This window comes from Patiria miniata, unplaced genomic scaffold, assembly GCF_015706575.1.
Source record: "Patiria miniata isolate m_02_andy unplaced genomic scaffold, ASM1570657v1 HiC_scaffold_6, whole genome shotgun sequence".
Classification (NCBI taxonomy): Eukaryota; Metazoa; Echinodermata; class Asteroidea; order Valvatida; family Asterinidae; genus Patiria; species Patiria miniata.
Window position 1 is genome coordinate 17,565,932 of NW_024037073.1, and position 26,957 is coordinate 17,592,888.

Consider the following 26,957-nt stretch of genomic DNA (forward strand, 5'->3'; position numbering starts at 1 on the left):
TGTTCTTGAGTTATCGTCTCAACAAAGAGTGTCAAAGAGAATAAAAGTTCGGAGTGAAGTTTTCGTACTTTAATTAAACGCTTAGGCTATTCTTCCACGGTTCACGTCAATTTTCAAACGGGTTGTGACAAATGTTATGGTTAATAATCGTTCGCAATTTCAATCCAATGTGATATGTTGTCATTGAGTTATCGTCTCCACAAAGTGTGTCAAAAGAGACTAAAATTCGGAATGAAGTTTTCGTGATTTAACCGCTTAGGCCTATTTTCTATAAATCATATCAAATCATCAATTCCACATTTCACGCCAATTTTAGGACGGGTTGTGACAAATGTTATGGTAAATAATCGTTCGCAATTTCAATCCAATGTGATATGTTGTTCTTGAGTTATCGTCTCATCAAACTTAGAGTGTTGTATTTTTGTTTAATAGTGTTTACGGTGCTGACCAGCGGTTGTGTAGGGCGCCCTCTTGAAGAAATGAATTTTTCGTAATTCTAAGCACTTCTTTCGTTTAATCATATTAAATGTATTCTTCCACGGTTCAAACCAATTTTCAAACGTGTTGTGTCAAATGTTATGGTTAATAATCGTTCGCAATCTGAAACCAATGCAATATGTTGTTCTTGAGTTATCGTCTCAGCAAAGAGTGTCTAAAGAGACTAAAATTCGGAATGAAGTTTTCGTGCTTAAATTAAACGCTTAGGCCTATTTTCTTTGAATCGTTTTAAATGTATTATTCCACGGTTCACGTCAATTTTCAAACGGGTTGTGTCACATTTTATGGTCAATAATCGGATGCAATTTCAATCCAATGCATTATGTTGTTCTTGAGTTATCGTCTCAACAAAGAGTGTCAAAAGAGAATAAAATTCGGAGTGAAGTTTTAGTAATTAAATTAAACGCTTTAATAGGCCTATTTTCTTCAAATCATAGTAAATGTATTCTTCCGCGGTTCACGTCAATTTTCAAACGGTATGTGACAAATGCTTTTTATAGTAAATAATCGTTCGCAATTTCAATCTAATGTGATATGTTGTTCTTGAGTTATCGTCTCCACAAAGTGTGTCAAAAGAGACTAAAATTCGGAATGAAGTTTTCGTGATTTAACCGCTTAGGCCTATTTTCTTTAAATCATATTAAATATATTCTTCCACATTTCACGTCAATTTTCAAACAGTATGTGTCAAATGTTATGGTTAATATTAGTTCGCAATTTGAAACCAATGCAATATGTTGTTCTTGAGTTATCGTCTCCACAAAGTGTGTCAAAAGAGACTAGAATTCGGAATGAATTGCTCGTAATTGAAACGCTTAGGCCTATTTTCTGTAAATCATATTAAATGTATTTTTTCCACGGTTCACGCCAATTTTCAAACGGGTTGTGCCAAATGTTATGGTTAATAATCGTTCGCTATTTGAAACCAATGCAATATGTTGTTCTTGAGTTATCGTCTCCACAAAGTGTGTCAAAAGAGACTAAAGTTCGGAATGAAGTTTTCGTGATTTAACCGCTTTGGCCTATTTTCTTTAAACGATGTTAAATGTATTCTTTTACGGTTCACATGAATTTTCGAACAGATTGTGACAAATGTTATGGTAAATAATCGATCGCAATTTAAATCCAATGTGATATGTTGCTCTTGAGTTATTGTCTCAACAAACAATAGAGTGTTGTATTTTTGTTTAATAGTGTTTACGGTGCTGACCAGCGGTTGTGTAGGGCGCCCTCTTGTAGAAATGAATTTTTCGTAATTCTAAGCACTTCTTTCCTTTAATCATATTAAATGTATTCTTCCACAGTTTACATCAATTTTCAAACGTGTTGTGTCAAATGTTATGGTTAATAATCATTCGCAATTTCAAACCAATGCAATATGTTGTTCTTGAGTTATCATCTCATCAAAGAGTGTCAAAAGAGACAAAAATTCGGAATGAATTGCTCGTAATTGAAACGCTTAGGCCTATATTCTTTAAATCATATTAAATGTGTTTTTCCACGGTTCACGCCAATTTTCAAACGGGTTGCGTCAAATGTTATGGTTAATAATCGTTCGCAAATTGAAATCAATGCAATATGTTGTTCTTGAGTTATCGTCTCAACAAAGAGTGCCAAAAGAGACTAACATTCGGAATGAAGTTTTCGTGATTAAATTAAACGCTTAGGCCTATTTTCTTTGAATCGTATTAAATGTATTCTTCCTTGGTTCACGTCAATTTTCAAACTGAAAATGAAAGCACAATTGAAAGCACGTATAATCCCAATGTTTCCTCTTTGACATGTTCCACTTTATTTGGTGTGCACTTCGTTGCATGGTAATGCATTACAGTTTCTAGTCTGACACCAGTTCACAACCACAATCGGTACATGGGAACGCAGCATTTGGACCTGTTACAATACACGGTGACCACATGATTTTTGTAAATGTAGGTCTGGTGTTTGTACATGTACATGTATTTAGCGTTTTCAGTTACATGTGGAATTAGTGTCATTTTAAACGAAAAAGACTGCATGACCTAGTGGGCCTAATATCCAATTAAAACACAATTAACGCTAAGTTGCCAATTAAAATCATCATGTGTTACCAATAATTATACCTGGTGTCATATGAAGTTTGGCCTCCTATGATATCTGGTCCGTTTTACCTTATATGGACTCTTACCCTCACACGTGACCTGTCACCGTCCCAATTATCTTCACTTAGGCATGCGCAATACAACTAATGAGTCGGTATTTCACAGAGTCCAAAATTTAACACTAAACCGGTTCCGCAGCCATGACTGCATTCACGCATCAGCATTGTTCACCGCTATTTATTCTGATGACGTAGGATATTAAAGTTAGTGAAGTAGACGTGTCTCAAGAACGATACTACGCCTTGGTTTTGTTTACTTTGGTTTTACAATCCTTCACAATTTGTAGGTATAAATATCCATTTTTTTCTTCAAATTATTGCTATATGACGACGTTTCCTACTATTAAGTACGTACACAATTTGTAGATGGAGGTACGAAAATTACAAAAGGTTCACAAATTTGTTTCACAAATTTTACATAGTAACTGTTAATGATTATAGTTATAGTTTTTCCTACTGATACATTTTACATAAAAATTACATAATACTTGAGCTATGCTATATAAATTGCATAGTACATAGGCTATATAATTATTATTATCATTACACATTCATATTACAGGATATATACTTTTACTTTTAGGGTGATCATGACGAATAAGTGGCCCTGAACCATGGACATCACACACACCACGATTCTTCTACATTCACACACCTCTATACATGTTGTTTTTCTTTCTTTCTTTTTACATTTTATTCATTACATACAATATTCTGGAAGTGACGAATCTACATGGAGTTGTTTTATAGGCGATCTAATTTTTTTTCTTTATACATAAACTAAAACGGTTACATTATTTATATGTACATAGCTGTGTTTGCGATGCAGCACACTGTGCGAAAAAAAAAAACGGATTAATTACAAAGTCAAAGACAGCTTTTTTTGTCAGAGCAGAAACCTTACATCCGTTTCAGACTGCATGACGTTCAAGAGCCGTGTCTAACCAAACAAAGCATAAGTGTCGAACCAAGTTTGGTAGGAGAACATTGCGTGTTCACTTTTCCTTGATTACACTCAGAAGTCATTTCAAACGAGTATTACAGTCAATCTTTCAACGTAGTCGCTGCTGTTTCAAACGTCTAACTCTCGTGAACTTGATCAATGGCGCGATCGGGAACGCTAATGACACGGGAGTCGATCGTGTTTTTGGTGTGTTTTTTTTTTGGGGGGGGGGGTTTGGGGGGGGGGGGGGTTGGTGACTGCTCTATGTTCCGACACCCCTATCTCCGACAACCCGCACATAAGAGTGTGTTACTCCCGTCAGGGTTAGGGTAAGGGATAGGAATATGTGGTGTCGGAACATAGGTGTGTCGGAACATAGGTGTGTCGGAACATAGGTGTGTCGGAACATAGGTGTGTCGGAACATAGGTGTGTCGGAACATAGGTGTGTCGGAACATAGGTGTGTAACCGAGTATCTTTTAGATACACGCAATACGTATCCATTTAACCGACTCTCATGAAATCAAGACGCACGTAGACTTCGCTTAAACAGTCAGTTCATATTTTCTCAAAAGAACTCTATCTCTTTGAACTTTGTTATTTTTTTTTCAAGTTTCCAAATAAATGTTTCGGTAAACATCAGTGAAAAGAACCAGTTTTAGCCTCGAATACATTGTTTAACTACAAAACTATCCCTTCCCTCTCATACCTGGAAATTGGAAGGGCGGGAAGAACCAGGAATTACACATTTTCATTTTTTACATCTTAAGATGGTAAAGGGAAAGGGTACATGCCATTGGTGAAGAAAACAGACAAATATATCCAGGTGCTACGTAATACCAAAGCTTCAATACATTCCTCTCACGATCACTAACATTTTCATGACAAACACACAAACTGTAAATGATTATATTGCTAAAGCCTTGACAACAGTCACCATTGTATAATGTTAAAGTTAATCATCGCTATGAAGGCTTTAATCCTTGGTGTGGAAACGTTAAAAACACGTTAGTAACTAACAAAAACATATTTTGTTTGGTTTGTTTCACTCTATACTACATAATGATCTTTCCTGTTTCAACAGGAACGTCTGTTATTAATTTCAGTTTTCCTGAGCACTCAATTTGTATTTCTCTTGTAAGTTGTAGCCCTCTACCATGAGTGGCTTTATCCTTGTTCATGCAAATATGCATGCAGAAGTGGCCGAATAGGAAGTAAAGATAAAATTGATAATAGTGCGTATTTGTCTCTTTTCCCTTTTGTTCTTGTTCTTCGAACCAAAGACCAAACCTTTTTTTAAGTTTGACCCCAAAGTACATGTAAGGCAAGATAGCAAAACAAGAGCAGGCTACCCCAAGGGGACTTTCATTTTAAGAACGAATGAAATGATGCAGCAATATGGATCCGAGTCTTTTACTGAGAGGCTTGTGGCCTCTTGGTGGCAGCAAGCACCTGTTACGTAGTGAAACAGTCATGCTTATGTTCTGAAGTTAACACCGACAGTGGGTGTTATTTCTGTCAAATTTATTCACGGTACAATTTGGTTGGTTGTTACGCGTTCATTTTGAATTATTTACAAAACACTAGCAAATTTTAAGACTGCACATTTTGCTGAATCTGCGTCAGCAAAAACACATGGGGCGCTACTCGTCACGTCGAGTGAACAGATACTTCAATAAAAAGATGCACGACGGCAAAACTTTAGCCCCCAATTCTGACGGTCACTCTGTCAACTCGAGACTTTACTCAACATTTCATTTTGAATGCTGTACAACGAAAAACTGAAGCCTTTGAAGCATTGAGCAAGTTTTGAATAACCCGTTTTGTGGTATTGTTATATAGTTTATCAACAAAGTTTGCGAATAATTCGATTTCATACAATCAGAGGATATCAAGCACAATATACTGTAGTCATGCTCACTATACAACTGGCAATTCTCCCCGAGGTGTCAATGTAAGGACGGGAGTTTCTATTTATCAAACACTGAAACAGTACAAAAGTAACAAAAACATACCGAGACTGGTCCACACGTTATTCTGGTAATAAAGTCGCGGCTGGAAATAGGGCCAGTCGCACAGCGACTGGCCCCAACCGCAATACTGGTTTATCGTAATATCTTGTGGTACTCTCCGATCAGACTGGGGTCTCTACATTGCCTTCGTCAGCCGTTTTCCCGGCGAACTTGGGAGACACTGATGCCTCGTCCATGCATTTGCCGTTGGTGCGGGCGGGGAGGCGGCTGGAGAGCGGAGGCCACGACGGGTCAGCCAGCAGCTCCTGCTCGACCTGGTCGTGCTTGTGCAAGGTGATATTGCGGCACCTTCGGCAAGTAATTAGACGCTTAACCCAGCCGCTCTCAGCAATGTAATTCTGCAAGGTCGGCGAAAGAAGAGGGATCAGTTTGATTTGACATCAGGGTGGTGTTTCAAATAGTATAACAAAATGCAAACGATCAAGAAAACCCCAATTCGTAGCTTGAAACATATCAGGCTAAATGAATCGTTTGTCAGGAATTTTCTTTGGAGATTCAGGCCAAAATAGGACCACTTCATCACATCTCGTGGTGTTCCGACTTCCATAATTTTTGATGTAAAGATGGTACAAGCATGCGGTTTTCACAGCAGTAATGCTGAGATTGTGCTCTTTTCAAATCTGAAAAAATGACCCGGGTCGACAAACGACTCATTTAGCTTGATCGCATCACATATGATCTGACGGCTTTGCTGAGCTGTAAGGCAAACTCACCTCGAGTAGAAAGGCCGCCAGGAAGTACGCTACGGCCAACCCAAGGATCATACATCGGAAATCAAGCGGGACTTTCTTCAACTGTCGACGAAAAAAAGGGAAAGTTTAATATATAACCGGAAACGGAAAACATTAAGACAATAATCTGGTGGGGAAAAAAATATGGTTTTGGCGTGGTTTTGCACTAACGAATTAATAATCTTGGACTGATTGACATCAAGTACTTACATTAAAAAAACCGTATATTTCTGGAACATACACCATGAGCAGGAAAGTGGTGAACAAGAGCAGCACGATCAGATCAATGGTGAAAAGAACTGAAACGATGATAAGAAAATTGACAACACTTTGTTATATATAGATTTTTCAATACAAACTATTACTAACGGGTCATATGACTTTTATAAGATGGAATTTTTGCGTCGGGGTGATATAAATCAAATTAGGTTTTGCCCTTCACCGACATTTTTTTAAACATATGACTGTTGTGCATGCACTTGAATGGGATTTTGACTAAAAAATGTTGTGCATGCACTTGAATGGGATTTTGACTAAAGGTTCAAGTACCATTGTCACCATCTTGACCTCATTACACCACCATCGCCAGCCTCATTACAATCATCAATCATCAACATCATCACCGCAATCATCATCATCACCACAATCAACATCATCACCACAATCAACATCATCACCGCAATCAACATCATCACCACAATCAACATCATCACCACAATCAACATTATCACCACAATCAACATATCATCACCACAATCAACATCATCACCGCAATCAACATCATCACCACAATCAACATCATCACCGCAATCAACATCATCACCACAATCAACATCATCACCACAATCAACATCATCACCATAATCAACATCATCACCGTGACCAACATCATCACCATAATCACATCATCACCACAATCAACATCATCACCTAAATCAAAACCATCACCAGTATCAACATAAAATCACCACAATCAACATCACCACCACAATCAACATAATCACCACAATCAACATCATCACCACAATTTCAACTTCACCACATTCACCTCCATCATAATCACCACCATCACAACCATCTCAAGATTACCACCATCCCCACCATCACCCTCTCCATTTTTACCATTACTTTCACCACCACCTTCACCACGTGCATCATTAGATGAACGTCTTACTGTTGGTATAAATCGGCTTTCGGTAGGGCGGTCCCTTTGAGAACAGGAAGGAGACCACGATGTACTGGAATGATGAGATAAGGAACATGGTAGTGGCCTCGAAGTTGAAGTAATTCACGATGCTGTCCTCTTTGGGAACTAGTGGCGTAAACCTGAATGGGAGAACAAAATCTTTTTATAATATATATTGTTTACGTTGCTATCCAAACATAAAAGGACAAGTAAATGAAACTGCGGTGAATTATAACCTACGAAGACTCACATGGCGTGTTAGTTTTCTCAGTAGAAATCAGATAACCTCGAGATATGCTACAATAGAAAGCTTGGGCTTTACTTTGAGTAAAGAACTATCAGAAAAACTACGTCGAAGCTTCTATCCCAACCGGCTGTACCATGAGTTCTGTGCAGCCCGGATAGGTGTAGGTGGCAATGTGCTTACAACAGCAAAGGACGGAATAGGCCTTCACCTAAATAGTGTGCACCAAAAACAAATCGACGGGTCTTTGCCCCAGCGTGTGGAATTGTAACTGAAGTTGCTGTCTGTGTTTTGTATTTTAGCAGCATAAGAACATAGTTCTGCAATGAGGCCATTGTTAGTCAGTTCGTGTCCGAATTGCTCAACTACGGCCAGCTGACTCCATAGACGCGTGTGTAATTCAAAGCCGTAGCCGACAATTTCGGACGCAGCCATATAGTTAAATTTTTCACTGTTATGACCGTCTCTCTAACGTCTTGTTCTTTGATCAGACTCACCAGGGCTGCGCGGTCAGCATGACGTAAGCCACCACCTGGACGAGAATCTGCAGCAGAATGTGACCAAAGACGGAGAAGAGGATAGAAGGGTCCGTCAGGTTGGCCTGCGGCTTGCGCTTGACGATGGCGTGGTAGGCCTCGTTGCGTGCGACTGCCGGAACAAATAACAAATTGAATTAATGGGATCCGCAAGAGCGCCACCAAGAGTTGAAATAAACGACTCTTCGTTATATAATTTATACCATCGTTTTAAACAATGCCTCTTCTTAAACGTCTGGACGCCTTCTCCATTAGCCTTTTTGAGATAAGATGGTCACAATATGAGGGCGCTCTTTGAAGTATGGGTATATTCTTTTCTGTTTACCAAAATTATCCCAAACCTTCAGGCCAACTAGTAAATGTACTTCATTAACGATTTCCGCAGAGGGAAAAAAACAGTCCGGCAGTGCTATAATCCTGTAAGTCATGACAAATTCAATCATAGGTCATCCGATCTCAAATGAAATCGCACTATTCAAATGAGATGTGAAACAGACATTCGTCTGTGATTTTCCATCCCTAGTCCCGTTAATTGTGACCTCGCTTATGAAATGCTTTGTGAATGGACCTTATTCAAGAGGTAGCCATTTTTGTCGAGTTCCCTCAATGTATTGCATAAATTGTTAACTGTTGAATGGGATGGCGCCAGACTATTAATGCAGCCTTATTTTACTGTCTTTTTTTTAATCTGGCTTAAAACATTAGGGAATGTTTAATTACAAATTTTAATTTAGTCATTGAAGCATTCTTGAATTAATCAGTAATTTACTTGCTTTCATTTCTCTTCGCAAGTTCCAAAAATGAAGATTTTACCTCACTTTCAATTCAATATGGCCGACTCGAGAATAAGGCCCATTGACTTGATTGCAACTCCGCTCGCTCAGAAATTTCAAATAAATGACGCAGCCAAGATCTCAGGCTGTTTACATATACAGTGACTAATAAGAGCCTGTCGATCATCATCAATAATTACTTTGTCCGCCCAATGCACATTAACAATGACCACTTGCAAAAACGAGAACACCTTCCCGGTTCCGAAATCATGAACGGATGAAACTTACCCAACAGCGCCACTGACGTGGTAATGGCGATATCCCAGTACATGAACATGGCATCGCTTGGAAAACCATCCACCTGAGCAGTCAAAGTAAATGAACAAAGAGGAGTCAGTCAAGTATATATAAAAGACAAAAAAAATAACTAAATATTTCACGAAAGGCATTTTTGTTTCCCTTAAACCGGCTACATATCCATGTAGGCCTAACCAAAGCTGTCATGCGGCATCAATTACATGTGAATACAAAAACAGCAATGATAGCCTACAATAGAAAAAAAGGCAAAAACGGAGCAAATATTTGAAAAATGTCGGTCAAATTCACAATTTTACATTAACAAAAATAATCGACAAAACTTACAGAGTTCAGAATGATGACGGATGTGAATTGGATCATACTGTAGATAGCCATGTACTTGAAGACGCCGAATGACGTCACTAGGGCGGCACGCCCCTCCCTAAGAAAGGCAAGAAATTAGCAAATTGGTTCATTAATTGTGATGACTAAAGAGGCAATTATGCATGACTTATAAATGATGACAAGCTTTTGTCAAGAAATAAAAATGAGGATATCGCTGAATGGCTATCAACATCCGCGGACTGAAGCAGAGGCCGGCCGTAGGAGAGGACAAAGTTTGGAAACACTCTTCGTTGTCTTGCTCCCTGACTTACTTGACGAGGAGTGGCACACACTCGATGTTCTGAAGCTGTGAGGTGAAGGGCGAGGCGACTGACGCCTCGGCCTCGGACAGGGAGATGCCCGTGTGAGCGGTCTTGAGCGCCCCGCAGTCATTGGCACCGTCGCCGCACATACCTACGTGTAAGCTGTTGGAATGACAAGGACATTGACATCGGTGACAACGACAATAATGTCAATTACTGCGACAGGATTTCAAAGAGTTGGATCCCTTACCAATTAATGTCAACTTTCTGATGTCAAATTTCATTTATCAAGATTGCATTCATTTTTCTTTGCAAAATTGAGTTCATTAATACAAATCAAATTGGCTTCCGTGGAAAGTGAATCGTCGCTATTCGGTATAATTGTTTTGATTATCAATAATTTACACATCCAGTTTCTCTTCATCTTTGCGCATTTCGTCTGAACAGAAACAAAAACTTACTCTAGATCTTGAATCGCCTCGATAAGTTGTGCCTTCTGGTCCGGCGACATACGAGCGAACACTGTGCCCCGTGCGGCTATCTGAAACAAACAACCCAAAAATAGTACAAATTAGTATTAAAATGCACATAGTAATGAGCACAAAAACCTACTTTGTCTTTTCTGCCATGTTTTTAAACAGCACACTTCATAATAACAATTTTGGTATAGTTTACCAAACTATGTGACGCACATTATCAGTGTTAAGCTTGAATTATCTGCAATCAAAGCCATGTTGAAACTCCTCTGAAACAAGTAAGCAGGATCGGTCACATTTGTTACCAAAAGAAAATCCCCAAAGCTCCAAGCTCATGTTTGAAAGTTAAATCACCTTAGGCATGAGTTCTGGAAAGTGTTCCACCATGATTGCAAATGTCTTGCCGTCCATAGCAAAGTGGTACGAGTTGATATCAATGGCCGTCTCGGCACCTGAAAACGTCAACTGGACCTCGTCTGGAATCTGATACAAAAAAACACTAGAGTTTAATACCAAACTACAATGAAAGCAATACAAAAACTGCAGTGTACAGGGTGAGTCAAAAAACCTGAAACCCGAATGTCGGGACCATTGTTTTAGTAAAGTTCTGACTGTAGCACTTTCAAAATCTAGGATATGAAGACCCAATTCATAAGCTTTCTTTTAGTACAGGAATCATTCGAATCACTTATGTACTTGTCAAGTTACGGAGTTTTAAACACAACCACCGTTTTAAAGTTCTGTCCACGGATCACAAAAAAGGTGTGCGTTCTTTCAGCAAAACGAAAACAATTCACACACATCCTTATGTGATTTGTTTTCGTTTTGCTGAAAGAACACTGAACTTTTTTACGATCCGTGGACAGAACCTAAAAACGGTGGTTGTGTTTAAAACTCCGTAACTTGAAAAGTACATAAGTGATTTGAATTATTCTTGTACATAAAGAAAGCTTATGAATTGGGCTTTTCATGTCCTAGATTTTGAAAGTACTACATGCAAAACTTCATGCAAACAATATTCCCGACATTTGGGTTTCGTTGGGTTTTTTTTGTTTTTTTGCTCACCCTGTACAATAAAAGCAATACAAAAGCTGCAGTGAAGTATCTGTTTCAATGTTACTCAAGATACCGCATAGTATTGTTCTCACACTACAGTTTTAAACGCAGTGTGAGCTCAGCCGGGTCAACACCAGATTCAGGCACATCGGGCCTGGTGGGAACGTCAAACTTGTGCATTACTGCAACAAAACTGCACTCACCGATCAGTCTTTCCGCTGTGGTTTTGAGTTTTGACTCCTATGAAATACACACTCATTGACTGTATCGTGCATCAGAACAATGAGACGTCGCTGATGCATGTGAGGCTGGCAGTCCATATAAGGTAAAGGGACCAGATTTCATAGGAGTCCATATTTTATATAACACCGGCCCATATAACGTGTAAATTAAAACAGTGCTGTCTTCGTCCTTCGAGAAGAAACAAACTTCCAATTATTGGATTGTATCGTCGACACAGTAAATCTCCCTAATTTGCACACTTTGTAAATCAGAATGCAACTTATGGCGCAGCAGTGTTCAAACAATTATTAATCAATGAACAAAAATGGGACCCCATTTTTCAGCTTCAAAAGCTAACCACACGTTATGATGTTCCAGCATTACATCAACTTTTCCAGATTAGATAACCGCAGCCCTGTTTGCATTCTTCTTTCAAGTCTGTGATGTACCTGTCCATTTTCCCGCCGGCAGTTCTTCTTGGTGCTGTTGTTGGCGTGGTGCGAGTGAGCCTCGACCGGCGTCCACTTGACGGTTGGCTGTTGTTCGCCGACAGGGGGCGTTGCCTCCACTTCGATGACGGCTTCGGTCGGTCCGATCATGCCGCATTTCTTCGCCATGTGAATGGCGGTCAGTTTGTTGTCGCCTGACGACGAAAAATAATCAAAATCATGTTGTTTGCATTGCTACCTTGATAACTTTTGAACAGGATCACAAAAATAATGCAAGCATAATACATAACTACATTGTCTTTTTCGAGCACTTTCGGGAGGAGCCTCGTATAGAAGGGGAAATCCTTTTATTCGATTGCCCTTTATTTCTTATCAATTTTTATCACCAGAAAAGGCCTCACCTGTCACCATGACAACCCTGAGGTCGGCCTTTTTCAGTTTGGCGATCACGGGAGCCGTCTGCGGCTTCAGCGTGTTCTGCATGATAATCAGCCCCAGCATCTGAAGATCGCTCTCGACCTCGTGCCTGAACGGGTCAAAGTTCAAAGTTCACGGGTCAAAGTTTAAGACAGATCAAAAGAACATTGCATTCCAATTGAAATCATATTTCCCGCCAAAGAAATTGCTCATTTGCAACTGCTAACTGATTGGACCAATGATATCATATATGCCAAAGTTCAAAGGTTAAAGTTCGACATTGGTATTGTAAAATTCATTTCCCAACGAAATTGTCTCGATTTTTTATAATAACATCCAAATATAATCAATCTCACCTTTGCAACTTCTGAGCTGAGTAGTAGTTTTGCTTTTCATCCAGTTCGCGACTGGCGATGGCAAGAACACGCAATCCTTGTTGGGTGTAGTCCTTCAGGACCTCTTCGAAATCTCCAGGAACTGGAATTTAAGAGATTGAGTCAACTTTAATATCACGTGCATACAAACTACATCAAAACCAAGCCTTTTAATTTCAATTATCCAACAAAGAAGTTTGATATTTAAAGCTTGAAACTGCCTATTGGGGTAAATCGATAAATAATGTTGTTTCAAATGGAATCAACTGGCAGCAATGCCGAACGTTTGGATCGCATCGTTTGATTCTTAGGACTTGTTTGATTTTGTTTCAAATTTAAACCTCAAAATTGTAAACTTCAAATCAACATGTCTCAATCATAAACGAACCAAGGGGCATCAACCTAGAACCCTTATTCTTAACATTCCTGGGATAAAGGACTACCCTTAAACCTAAACCACTTCAGAGGAATAATTCGCTCCGAAACAATGGAAATCATATCAAATGCTAATGCCTCATCTCTAAGCCGAAGTTAAATTCAGCCTGGCTTTCATATTATGGCAACAGTAGATAGCAGCGAGTTTGGATGAACTACCTGAGGATGGTTCGCACATGAGCGCAACGGTCTCGGGCGCGCCCTTGACGAAGATGCTGTAGTTGTCCGCGCTGGCCGTCTTGGCGATGACACTCATCCGCTGGAGACCGGAGGAGAATGGAAACTGCTTAAGGATTCCGACCTCCTCCTTCTGAAATGTGGGGGAAAAAGTAAATTTAATTAAGTATGACTGAAAAGGACGGACGCTCATAACACCCAAAAAGGCAGTGATGGATTACCATAAAGGTATTTTTTTGCAAGAATTCCAATGAAAAAAAATGCTGACTAACATTTTAGTAAATAAAATAAGGGTATTTCGGTAGTTATTAGAGTTTCGGTGGCACAAATTTGTACGGTGCTCTATATGCGGACAAACTTTGTTTGAAGAACCAACAGAAATTGTAGGCCTATTCAGACTTCTTACCGTTTCGCCTTCAGATGAGCTGACAATCGTCGGCATGAAGAAATCAAAGCTTCCCCGTTCTCCGTCCTTCGGTTCGTTCAAATTCTATAAGTGACAATTGTAAATTAATCAGTTTGAATTTTTTTGGATAGATATGTATAAATTTACCCTCTGTAACAGACTACAAAATGAAATGTTAAGAAAAACTGTTACTGCTTTTAGATCGTGCTGAACATTTACCGATTTTACATAAAAATTGCAGCTGAGCTGGATAATACAGCGACACAATGAGCAAAGTATTTGAAGCAATAAAACGATTCTATACACTCTTTAAAAAAGTCCTGGGTCGACCCGGAATACGGGTCAGATTTGACCTGACATTGATCTGGGTCTTAATGATATTTTTTGTGTAAAATTTCTCATTTCTCTGCCAAAAACGACAATTTCCGTGTCAAAATGTCACTTTTCCGGGACTTTGGCCCTATAAAACGACTCAGGGGAGTTTCATTTTGACCCGGACAAGTGTCAGGTCAAACCAGACGCGGATTTCAGGTCGAGAGTCGGGACTTAATATACAAAGGGGTGTTCGAATTTCCTCTGCAACATCTCCGGAACCACAAATGAAAAAAATAATTGTTCACCCATTTGATGGACTGGAACATCTGAAGATCCAAGGGGTCCCCCCTGAGCTCCCCATCAATCAATGTCAGAGAGTGACAGGTGGCCATGGCAGCCACGAACGGGCTAAAAGGAATCTTCGACGGATCTGACACCATGACGAAACTGTGGAGGAAATCCAAAAACACAGTTGCAGTGATTAGGCCTTACTTATATGGTAGTGCCTTTCATACCAATTTTTGTTTAGATAATGTACAATCAAGTCTTGTACCTATCCTTCTTCACAGGTGACACGGCGAGCAGTTCCAGGTGATCTTCCGTTAAGGTACCTGTCTGAAAGAGAGCAACAGAACTAACAATTACTTAACGGAGAGGCGTAGAAATCCAGTTTAATTGTAGCTTAAACTCTTCACTTTACCATAGAAACAAATAAAATGGTACAAACTGGCGATCGTCACGAGTCCAATTGACCAAAGTCAGTTATTAATATACTGACATTATAAGCGAACACAATCAACCCCAAATTCTCCATGCATTTTGATGGGAACCTTCGGTAACCTCTCAAATCACCACTGTAAAGGAATCCAATGCCACCTTCTTTGTATTCGAACTCCAACGGGCATCAAGTCCCATGGAAAGCAAGAGTAGCTGAGCCCTACGTTTCTCAATCTCCTGTATAATGGTACAAACATCTCAGTGGATTCTGACGAGTCTATGGACAGCATTGAGTGAGTTCGAGCGGGGGAATACGGTTAACCACAGTTCGACCAACTTCACTCGAACGCAGGTTGGTTGGACTCCAGCCGACTATTCGGAACCGGAGCCTTGGACATAGTTGCACCGCTGGTTATCAATAGCCGCGCGCATCATGATGCACAACAGGGAGCCACGGGATCAAGAAGTTTCGTGATGGCATTTTGACCCGTGTTTGACAATTAGCATTCGGACGTTACTATTTGTGCGCAGGCGTGAGTTACGTTACGAATCAACCACGGTCCTCCCCCGAACTGTTGCTCTAACCGATGTGCGGGTTACCTTATCGAAGCAGATGACATCCAGCATGCCAGCCAGGTTGATTCTCTGAGGACTGATGCAAAAGATCTTGAGGTTCTTGAGCCGTCTCTGGGCGTACACCATGCCGATGGTTAGGGCGGCAGGCAGGGCCGGGGGCACGGCGATCGTGAAGACGTCTAGAGCCTTCAGGATGATGTCGTGCGTCTTGGCCTGGAAGATGTTAACAAAACCACTCCAGCTTGACAACAAATAGACTCCGTGCACAAGTACCCCCTCAATGGTTACATGGGGAGAGTTTTGGTGAACCACTGAGAGGAACTGAAGCTTGCAGGGCAGTAAATATGCCCGAAATTGTCCACACCGGCCAAATCACGATGTGCATGCCCTCAATTGTTTTGCTTTTGGTGCATGTTGTGAGCCATGAACTTGAGGGTTTGTAAAAGAGAAAGGGTGGAAACCGTGATCAGGAGTGCGAGCTCGTATGCCTGTGAAATTCATATGGAAATCGGGCCCTAAAATTGCTATATTTTGGAATGGAGCGCAGGCATCATTTTTGGCGATTGGCTTCAGGACTACTTTTAGGGTTGATCATCTTGGGATGGAATTTTCTCCCAAACGTGATTGGTTAACCCCCAGAAAATTGAACAGAAAATGAAAGATGATGAAATTTTTGAACACGGAGTTCTTACGCCTGTCACATCTTACATTTTTCTCCCCAGTAATCTTTGCATATGGGAAAATATTGAATGTGTTAGGTGCCACCATCATGATACCAAAAAAAAATGTTGACGCTTTGAGAGACTTCAGGATAAAAATTTACTTTTAATCAAGTTTGATTGACAAAGATGTGTACAGCGGTATAACTTACATGGTGAGAAACCTTGATGGCGATGACGTAAGTCGCACCAACGAACGCTGAAAAACAAAGATTTAATGAATATGTTTGATTAATGAGCCGGCAAAAGTAGAACACCTGGATAGTGACGTCATATACACCTCCGACGTTTCGCAGAGATTGTGTTTTTATCACCCGGTAGATGTTGAGACCTGCATTCGTTTATGAAAGCGCTCCAGCACAGAAGGGAAGCTGGTTAAGAGTCGAGACTTTAATACTCGAAGTACTGAAGAACAGATGTTAGTAAATTGCACTGAGATTACGACCGCTATCGACCCAGAAATATACTAGAGCTCTCAGCTTGGTGGGGCTCCTGCCGAATCACAACAAACCTTTCTGAAATTTATATGAAGCATCTAATAACACAATGTATTTTGGTGAAAACATATTACAAAGGACCTGATCGGTTAACTTCTGAGGCAGCTTGGGGTACCGATCTGACGACGAGTTCTTCGACCGAAGTGGCTTGTCATATAGGAGGAGGGGTTAAGATTCAAAGTGCATGCACCTCCACCCCAACAAAACAAATATCAGGCATCTTTGCCTTATCATCATTGACATGAGAGAGTTATGCACGCATAAAAAGGAGGGCAGAGAATTAACAGTTGTTAAACTGCATTCGAAGATTCGAATCTTATCTTACCGATGGAGGCCAGAATGCAGATGAATCTGATAGCGTCTCTGTGCAGCTTGAAGTCGATGGGTTTTGGGAAGAGGATGGATCTTACCAACGACCCCTTCGCTGTTGTAAACCCTGTACCAAATAGAACAGGTAGGTATTATGCGAACCACTGCGAGAGAAAGTGTGCGCACTTACGATTTATTCTCTGGTTCCATGAACCTTTCATAATTGCAAGGTCTTGACCACAGTTATACACACTCAATACAAAGTCCCGGGTCAGAATTGACCCGGAATCCGGGTAATTCTTGACCTGATGTTTTTTTCAGGGTCAAAATTACACTTTCCCGGGTCCAAACCACACTTCTCTTGATCGATCATCCAGCTCAATCTGACACGGAAGTCTTGGCAAAAGTGTCAATTTGACACAGGAAAGTGTTATTTGAGCCGGGTCCATTGTGACCTGGATGCTGGGTCAAGTCTGTCCCGGGGCTTTTTAGAGTGAGCAACCAAAATATCACCAGGTGAAATCTATATTGGATGAGAATTTCAAGTTGTATTTAAAACGGTATTGAACTTTGGTGCCTGCTCTATCAGGTTTCAAAGCTCCCCTGAAATAATGGTTGAGGGCATCAGGTTGTAAAGTGCTCGTTTTGTTTCAAACGTGCACTCGGGTTTTCGAATTGAGATGGATATAGCAGCATTAATAACCACGCATGCTCAGTTTCAAGAATACGAATTCATCACTTCAGTAGGTCTAGCGCCAGCCGCGACTCACAGAGCATATTAACTTTGCACTCTAAAAACCCCTGGGTCAGATTGACCCGGCATCTGAACCCAAATTTGCTCAATCCTATTTTCCGGGTCAAAAATGACACTTTTCTGGGTCACAATAACTTTGTACAATGTCACTTTTGACAAAGAAAAATGTGTCATTTTTGACCCGAAAAAGAAGGACTGAGCAAATTTGGATTCAGATTTCCGGGTCAATCTGACTCAGGAGCTTTAAGAGTGTGGGCTTAAAAAAAAAAAACTAAACTTAAAAAAAAAATTATTCGATTTCCTGTCAAAAATGTAAGTATACCTGTTCGTACGACTACCGCAAGGATAGGCTGCTTGTCGGCCGATCGGCCCTGCAGTATCTCCGTGCCGCAGAACAGCGTGTGTCTCTTCTGGTTGTCAGGGGAGTACATCGGGGGCTGCTCGTTCTCCCCGACTGGCGGACACGGGAGTGGGGTCTTGGTGATTGGAACCGACTCCCCTGATGTTCAAAATAATGAAAAATAAATCATTAAAAATGGGATCAGCAGATGTGCGATGGTTCTTTCCCTGTGTCTGCCAATCTGGTCATTTAAGATTTTGCACCCCCCCCCCAAGCATGTTAGTTTTCAGACCTATTCTTGAAGAAAAAAGAGGGAATTTTTTTTTTTCTGTAACCTTGTTCAGTCACTAAATAATACACATGCACTGAAAAATTGCCTGGGTTAATTTTACCAAAGAAAGGGTGAAAACTGGAACTACCCAAACTTGGGTTGTTCTATAACCAATTGTTTGGGTTATAATTTATGTTAAATTCAACCAAGTTGTAGTCATATATACAAGACCAAATTAAAAGACCTAATTCAATTTGGTCTTGAATGACCACAAGTTTTGGTTGGATTTAGAAGAAGTTCTAACCCAAACAATTGGTTATAGAACAACCCAAGTTTGGGTAGTTCCAGTTTTTACCCTTTCTTTGGTAAAATTAACTCAGGCAATTTTTCAGTGTGTGTACCATACGGTTTGCGCACTTAAGACAAGCATAATTCGGAGTCACGAGTTTCAAAGAAAATGTATATTACATGTATAATATATGTTTTTCATTTCAAAAGTAGGCTTTTCCTTTTCAATTTTCTAAAGAGCCGACACGTAACACAATCAAGAATCACACAAAAATAGAAATTTTGATAAAATGTTAGCCTAAAAAAGTCCAGTATCCTGGACGTTAATAGCAAGATTTCAGGTATCGTCTTTAATCCTATCGTCAGATAAAGTTAACAAAACTTTTTATTCATTCTATTTGAGTTCTGTTTCGTCCTCTCTTTATCTTGGCAGGTGGGTAGGGCAGCACCATTAGTAATCACTTGATACGCGACACAAAACAAAATCACTGGGTATTTTGGTGAGGCAATTCATTCAATTGGTTTTGACGATCACTTTATATCCATTTCGGATATTAAAATGAAAACGCAATCGTTTGGGGCATTGTAATTATAGCGATACCCAGAGGTCATTCCGTGATTCGATGAAAAGGATATTTTCGTCGATTTTGTGCTGAGGAACGGCTCGATTTTGCAAATGCACTCGCACGTGGGCTAAACGGAGATAGTTTCGGAAATTGCCCGCGTCTGTTTCAAGGTGCCGGGAGAATGCTGCTAATATCCCTTTGCACTTTGAAATACCGGCGAACTCTTTCCCGCCATCGTCGGTACAAAATGGGCGCCAAACTAACTCTGAGTGCACACCTGTAAATAGGCCAAAAATCCGTCCGCCGAGCTCACGAATAAAAGTTATACCCTCAAAATATTCTATATTAGAGAGTTTTGAGAGCCATAAAATTGGGGAATTGAAGAGATATGGTAATGAACCTCTGGCCCGGACTTGGGGTACCAATTCTGAGCATTTTGGATGCTATTGGGCTCGAAAGTGGCGGTTTTTTTGCCATGTTGTGGAGGGATCGTTTTTCAAGATGGCTACTTTTCCGCTTTGGGGAAAATAGGGGTCGTCTTCTTTGGGTGAGAATATCTCGAAAAGTCAATGGTCAACCGACCAAAATATGAAAAGAAAATGAAAGATGACACATTGATCATCATATTTGTGTGCAGCTTTAATACCTGTGAGAGTTCTGAGTATTTTTAAAAGAATTTTGAAGTATGCCTATTTAGCACTAGTGTCTATGTGATTTTTTTTTGCAGGGTTGCACCCCTATATGCATTGCGTATTTTGACTGCTGAGTGTTTGGTGCTGCTGTGGCGTTCAGAGAGTAGAATTCACGATCTTGTCTGTTGTACAGTAGCAGATCTAGAGGGGGTAACGGGCCCGGGGTTGCAACTCCTCCACCCCCACCCCCATCCCCACCCCACCCCCGTTCAGCAGCTGACTAATGTTATGGTACTTGTAAATGGGGCCCGAAATAATAACTGAAATGCTTAAGTTCCTATAAAAAATGCTAAAAAAGGCTTAGAATCAAGGAGGAAGCACTATAGATTTAAAAAATATTCCGGGGCATACCCCGTACCCTCTAGCAGGGCGCCTTCATTCAACCCTACCCCTTTTCATATCATCAACCCCCCCCCCCCCCCTGTTTCCTGAAAGTTAGATCTGCCCCTGTTATAGTTTGGATGATGCCTGATTTTGTGGAACGTGATGTAAAAAAATTGGTTTCAGAAATGAATGAATTGGCAGAGCTATTTGACTATCTGTGAAAACGTGTCATGCTGATGTCAATCACTGAAAAATTACCTGGGTTAATTTTATCAAAGAAATGGTGAAAACTAGAATTACCCAATCTTGGGTTGTTCTATAACCAATTGTTTGGGTTATAATTTTTGCTAAATTCTACCAAAACTTGTAGTCATACAAGGCCAAATTAAATTTGGTCTTGAATGACCACAAGTTTTGGTTGAATTTAGCAGAAATTCTAACCCAAACAATTGGTTATAGAACAACCCAAGTTTGGGTAGTTCCAGTTTTCACCCTTTCTTTGGTAAGATTAACCCAGGCAATTTTTAATCAGCGATGCATCGGGAAGGTGTGCACTGCATACTCTTTTCGTGACAGTTTCATATGATGTTACAACGAACTCCACTTTATACAACGATCAGAAGCCCAGGCGCAATATAAAGGTGGTTTACAGATATTGGACAACCCAAATGATCGGTCCCAAATCTGGCATCCGTCAACAACTCATAAAAAAAGATCGGGTTTCCATAAAGAAGGATACAACGACTTAAAGCATGAAAGATCATGTGCCCAAATAGAAATCTCATACTAAAATGCACCACTACTAAAATCATACCAAACTTATATAGTTCAGGTCTTCTTAAAGTTGGAGTAAACAACCAGCCAACCAAACAAAAACCAACCAAACAAACAAACAGATCAGATTACTAGCAAAATAAAGATGAACAATTCCAAATGTTTTGGCTTATGTTACAATATACATCTCACACGCCGAGCTAGATTCGATCGGAGATCGATACTCTTAAAAAAAGAAAGCATCGCCGACAGAAATGAAATTTTCATTGCGGACAAAAGATGAGGAATAATTCTATCGAATTGTACTCCGTTCGACCCCGATTTACCCCTCCTTCTTCTCTCCTCTGTCCAATTCCTTCTCATGGTCTCAGCAGCGGTTTCAGAGCCGACGGGACGGTCTCTTGAAGGCTCCCGAGTCCTATTAAGAAGAGGCATTACAGTCCTGTATCGATTCCCCCTCAGATTGTAATCACCGGCTTTCCTTGTCGTACCGGTGATGAAGGCTTTCCCCCTGTTGGTCTGGAAACACCTGCCCCTTCTTGTTCCTTCCCCCCTTGGTTTTTCCCCCCGGCCCGCAACCTTGGAGGATGACAAAATCCCACTCACACCTCGCCCGGCGGTGCGGCTCTAATCAGGCGTGTGGTTTTGATGAACGGTGATTCCAACACAATTCAGCGCGTCATCCAGCCAACGGGGAGAGCAGGGGGAAAGCGACGTTGTTTCCCCGTGATGCTAGCTGCGGGAGACCGCTGAACGCTACGACGCGCCGTACTCGTAATATTACGACGAAGTGCAATGCATTTCTGTGTGTTTCCGAGAACGTGATTAATTTCCACAGAAAGTAACAAATGTTGATACGTCACGCGTAAAGTAAGCAAAATCGATCGGCCACAATAGATATGTACAGTGTTTAGCACTTTAGCGACCGAAAAGGTAAATCTTGTATGTTACGAAACTTTAAACCTGTATGTCATAAAGGTGCTTAATAATTATATGTACACTATCTAGTATCTGCCTGACTAGCACGGCTACTTATCACAAATTCAATCGTATTAGCATCGAAGTGGTGATTTACGCTCTTGTTTGTTCTAAAAATATTGATGAATTGCAAATTTGTATGTAGGGCCTAACGCTTGTCTTACCAAGATGTGTGCGACTATAACTGCAAAGAAATATTACGGACATATAATATATAGAAGAAATATTATGGTTTTTGGGTTTATTTTCAGTTCCTGAAACTTTTCTTAAGAACTGCATGTTTGTCCTTGCCAGGGAGAAACTCTTAAGCTCTTTAGCGTAAACGTGACACCCGCCACAAAAATCGAAATCTAAATAACAAAAGTAGGGAAAACTGCCAATATTAATTTTTGGACTTCGTTAGAAAATGGAACATTGCGTCGGTATAGAGGCTTGTGAAATCCGACCTTGAGGTGTGGCGCCTCCATACATCGCTTCCTGCCATTGTCACTGGCTCCCTGCGCAGTTTCACGGAGCGTTACCGTACGCGGTTACCAACGACAAACCCAAGCGATTCAACGAGGCGTCGATGACGTCAGGAAAGGTCAGGCGCCCGCGTCGGCGGGCGTAATTTTTACGAGAAATCGACCCGCGCGAGTCTTCAAAGGTGCGAACACGCATCGACCATGTGACGGCGGATTGATGCGGATTTGATTCAATACCCTGACACAGATTCCTCAAGAACAGATCAAAGAAAAACAGGAAGATATTATGGAGATATTGAGGGGAATTTTTATGAAAGGATTGAGAGGGGGAAGATGGAGTGCAGCTAGACTTGACTGACGCCAATAATGACGGCGCGAAGTGAAGTGCGAACTTATGACCCACTTTTGCCGAGTTGAAATATAGGTCAACGAATTTCACAAGTAATCTACATGAGACGACACACATGGCCTGACAAGAGGATTTTATGTATCATTGTGTCTAGGAACTTGATCTTCACCTATTGTAAGACTTAAGAAGGGAAACAATTTGATGATGCAATGAAGAAATCTTATAGCAAGCCATCAACTAATTGTGATTGATCTTACCGGGCATAAGTGATCTTGCAGTTGTTTAAAAGATACAATCTATAGTCTCATACCAAAGTCAATATTGTCACTACAACTTTGTTTGTCAGCAAGGTTAGAAAGAAACACGCACCAGTTAACATGCTTTCGTTAACGATACAGTTCCCGCTGATCAAAACGGCATCGCAGTTCATCATGCAGCCTCTGGTCGGGAGCTCGATCAGATCGCCCGGAACCAGATCCTTGATACCAATCTCCTCAAAATCTGTAAAATTAAATGTATATTATACCTGGTCAGTATGTCATTGGATCCAGTGAATGCATGTTATATACAATGACCAGATGTAGGATGACACAAAGTATATGCAAAACCCGCTTGAGAGTCAGCATGACCCTAGCTGAGTCAGAAAGATGACTCGGCAGAGTGTTCAAACAATTTTGAAACAAGCTATAGACGGTCTGATGTTTCAATCCTGGCAATGATCTTTCTGTGAGGCACAAATTTTGAAATATTTAGCCAAGGTAGCTTCAGCTTTTTTTGCCTGTAGAAAAGGTTCTTGACTCGGAACGAATCAAGCATACCTTGGAAAAGACTTGTACAATTTCAAGAGAGTTACGTAGTCTGTTTCACCAAGAACCTCTGATCACAGTCAGCCTGACTCAGAAAGAGTCAGGTAAATCTTTAATAGGTCTCTCTCTGTTTGTTCTATTAATCCGCTTTGACCTTCACGATTTAATCAAAGAGTTCATGACAGCTACTGCCATACACAAAGCACTTTAATTTCCGGTCAAAATATGAACTTTATCAAGCCATTTCCAGAAATATGGTACACCTTGGTATATAGGATTTAAGAGGAAATTAGTACCCTGTGTATATTTCAATAAATACAATAAAACATTATAATTGGGATGATGCAATTAAAACGCTGTTGTAATTAGCTACACGGATGTACATTGAAAGGAAAGTGCGTTAATTCTAAGACTGCGGGGTTATTAAAAAATGGGGCCTCCACTGGCGGTCCAATGACGAGGGGGAAATTCATTATAACCGCGGCGAGGATTCACACCTGCTTCATATCACCAGACGGCAAAACCTCGGCCCAAAGAGAATTTACATATAAATCACTCTTAGTACTGTGGTGGCAGACATGGGGCGAAATCATGAATGGGTACGGGTGGTGGTGACAAAAAGTGAGGGGAAAAAATGAGCAGTTCGGAATAAAATTATCATCAGATTGTGTTCAGGAATGATTTATCGGGTTGGATGGCTAAAGATGTCGATGTGACGCGAAATTGTGACATCATGAAATCATGGATTTTTTTTGTGGTATTAAGTATGCTCAGTGCCATGAACATGATACAGTGTGAATGAGGATAATGAATAAGAATTCAGGTGACAAAGGATTTGGATTGGAACGAGGACAAGTGTTTTTTCGTAGTAAAATATACTCATATTCATGACAAATTACAATTTTGGTTTGTATACCGTGCATGGGCTGTACAAATTCATGTATGGTTACATCATGGGTGCATGTAGAGTCATACGTTACTAAGTCTATAGAGCACCGAGGCGTGCCACGTATTCTGGTTAAGAAAATATCAGCGCGAGAACCAGCGTACTTGTTTACTCATTCAAATTGCGGACGTTGAACAATAGAGGACAATAGGGTCCACGATTGACCGACGGTCCACAATTGGCGATCGTGTACAAAACATAAGAGAGGTCTTCCAAAAAGTTATAGTACAAACAAAAGAGGGACAATAGGGGTCCACGAGTGAAGGTGTTTACACACTTGTGCGCGTGAACCAGAACAAAGGTATAGCTGACGTCACTCTTCGGTACTCTATCGGATATTTCTTTGATTCTCTTCGGCTTTCACATGATTATTTGCTCATTCGCATGCCTCTCCAAAACCGTTCCGATAGAATCAAACGACAGTACGAAAAAAATTGTGTTGAAGGGACCCAGTTCTTCGAAGCAGATAGAGGATATCTGTTAATTAAAAAACTCCAATATCAACTAAGTCAAGAGGACACCCCTCCCCCTCCACTCCACCCCCCCCCCCCCCCCCCCCCCACCCGCCACACCCCAGGAATCACCCAAGAAGATTTATCATTCCATGACTTGGCTGGGGTGATCATTGTAGTTTCGTGGAATTCGCTCAATGGATGACACATTAACACTTCAATGTGTGTCACGGTGTCATATGGGCTATTCTTTTAATCCTTGCCTAAGATTGTGAAGATTGGTGGTCTAAAATTAATATCTGAATTCTGAGAATCTGCTTTAGGGGGGTGTGAACTGTCGACCCTTGGTTTCCGGTACGCACGGCAGATTTGAGCTTGCAGGTATTTCACCGCACGTGGTGTCGCTTCGGAGATTTGAACAATGATTGCGAAAAAAAAAACATTTTGCCAAATTACTTATTTCTTGGAATTTATAATTTGACGGCTCGGTGACTATACATTACCATGAAAATCATGTCAATGGCCAGATCAGCAACGTACTGTTGTTCCAAATGACGGGGGTTGTTTTTTGAATTGGGTAGGATAGAGCCAACCTCGAAAAACCACCTCGGAGAAATCTTTTAGGTAATGCTATAGTGAGATCAAACATTTCAAATGAATATCGTCTTGTGCGGAACTTACGTCGGTCTCCTCTCCATACGGTGGTTGTGCCAGTGGACTTGACCATTCGTCGCAGGGTCACACTTTGCTGAAAACAGGAGTTACATTTATCAAATGTTGAAAAAACAAATGCACGGGTTTGATTTCTCATTGTGTACCTCTAAATTAAAAATCTGTATTCCAATGTGTAACATCATAATAAGTTAACAACAAAACTCATTCTTAGTAAACCAGAGGAAAAGGGAAGGACCATGATATTGAAGTACGGTGTCAACCGCAGACGCGTTATAAACGAACTGGGTAGTAGTGCAAGAACAACAGGCTAAGAACATTTCAAAATTGAGATAGAGAAATCGGAGAATCGATAGCAGAAAATATTTTAAATGTTTTGGAATTGTTACGTCATTTTGTCAGGCCAATCTTCATCAAAATGCTGTGCCAGTTTAGAGCTCTTTGAAAATGTCAGCATAGGGTTTCGAAAAAGGTTTTTAAAAACCGTTAATTGCTTAGGAGTTGATAATGTTACTATATATAGGCTGTTTAATTTTTTCTCGCTTAGTACCTCCTCGCTTAGGTAACATAATCTGCATCATTGTTTTCCTACTTACCTTGCGGGTACTGTACACCGTCAGCGTGATGGAGATGAGAGACATGAGCACTATGGCCAATGAGAAGTAGACGTAGTTGTAACCGAAGATCCAGAGACACACACTGTAGATTTGGAACACGTAGAACGGGTTCAGGGCCTGGAACCAAAGCAAGGGCAGAAAATAAAGGTATACTAAGGTTTAGTGTGAAACAAATGAGATTTTGGAATTCTCAGACTGGAAAAAATACTGGTAGGTTCTTCTTTCTTCCGCTAAGGGTTTTCAGAATGCTGCCATGTTGCCGACAGTTTCAATTAAGATGCACCTTCACTCTAAAAAAAACTTCGGCGTCAGATTTGATCCGGGATCCGGGTGGAATTTGACCTGATACATTTCCCAGGGTCAAAAGACACTTTTCAGGGTCAAGGTGACCCCTCTCTGGATCATTTTCCGCGTCATTTTGGCCTGGAAACCTTGGCACAAGCGTCAATTTGACCCAGGAAAGTATCATATCAAAATATGACCAACGGTGTTGCT

The 26,957-nt window shown here is 40.6% G+C and overlaps 1 protein-coding gene across 4 annotated transcripts in view; it reads right to left on the reverse strand.

Moving 5' to 3' along the window:
- Positions 1-4,159: 4,159 nt before the first annotated feature.
- The window catches only part of LOC119743037 (probable cation-transporting ATPase 13A3), a 42,737-nt gene continuing 19,939 nt past the window's right edge, over positions 4,160-26,957 (reverse strand). For all 4 annotated transcript variants that reach the window (XM_038219356.1, XM_038219358.1, XM_038219357.1 and 1 more), the window contains exons 9-32: positions 26,442-26,579; positions 25,855-25,921; positions 23,339-23,470; positions 18,246-18,422; positions 17,186-17,296; positions 16,516-16,562; positions 15,669-15,857; positions 14,905-14,966; positions 14,657-14,798; positions 14,037-14,120; positions 13,613-13,763; positions 13,001-13,121; positions 12,629-12,753; positions 12,228-12,421; positions 10,855-10,983; positions 10,486-10,565; positions 10,034-10,186; positions 9,723-9,819; positions 9,369-9,441; positions 8,269-8,419; positions 7,516-7,667; positions 6,552-6,640; positions 6,324-6,404; positions 4,160-5,948 (exon numbers count right to left, since the gene is read on the reverse strand). In XM_038219356.1, the coding sequence (XP_038075284.1) occupies positions 5,712-5,948; positions 6,324-6,404; positions 6,552-6,640; positions 7,516-7,667; positions 8,269-8,419; positions 9,369-9,441; positions 9,723-9,819; positions 10,034-10,186; positions 10,486-10,565; positions 10,855-10,983; positions 12,228-12,421; positions 12,629-12,753; positions 13,001-13,121; positions 13,613-13,763; positions 14,037-14,120; positions 14,657-14,798; positions 14,905-14,966; positions 15,669-15,857; positions 16,516-16,562; positions 17,186-17,296; positions 18,246-18,422; positions 23,339-23,470; positions 25,855-25,921; positions 26,442-26,579 (2,982 nt within the window). In that variant the 3' untranslated portion in view covers positions 4,160-5,711. The remainder of the gene's footprint in view (positions 5,949-6,323; positions 6,405-6,551; positions 6,641-7,515; positions 7,668-8,268; positions 8,420-9,368; positions 9,442-9,722; positions 9,820-10,033; positions 10,187-10,485; positions 10,566-10,854; positions 10,984-12,227; positions 12,422-12,628; positions 12,754-13,000; positions 13,122-13,612; positions 13,764-14,036; positions 14,121-14,656; positions 14,799-14,904; positions 14,967-15,668; positions 15,858-16,515; positions 16,563-17,185; positions 17,297-18,245; positions 18,423-23,338; positions 23,471-25,854; positions 25,922-26,441; positions 26,580-26,957) is intronic.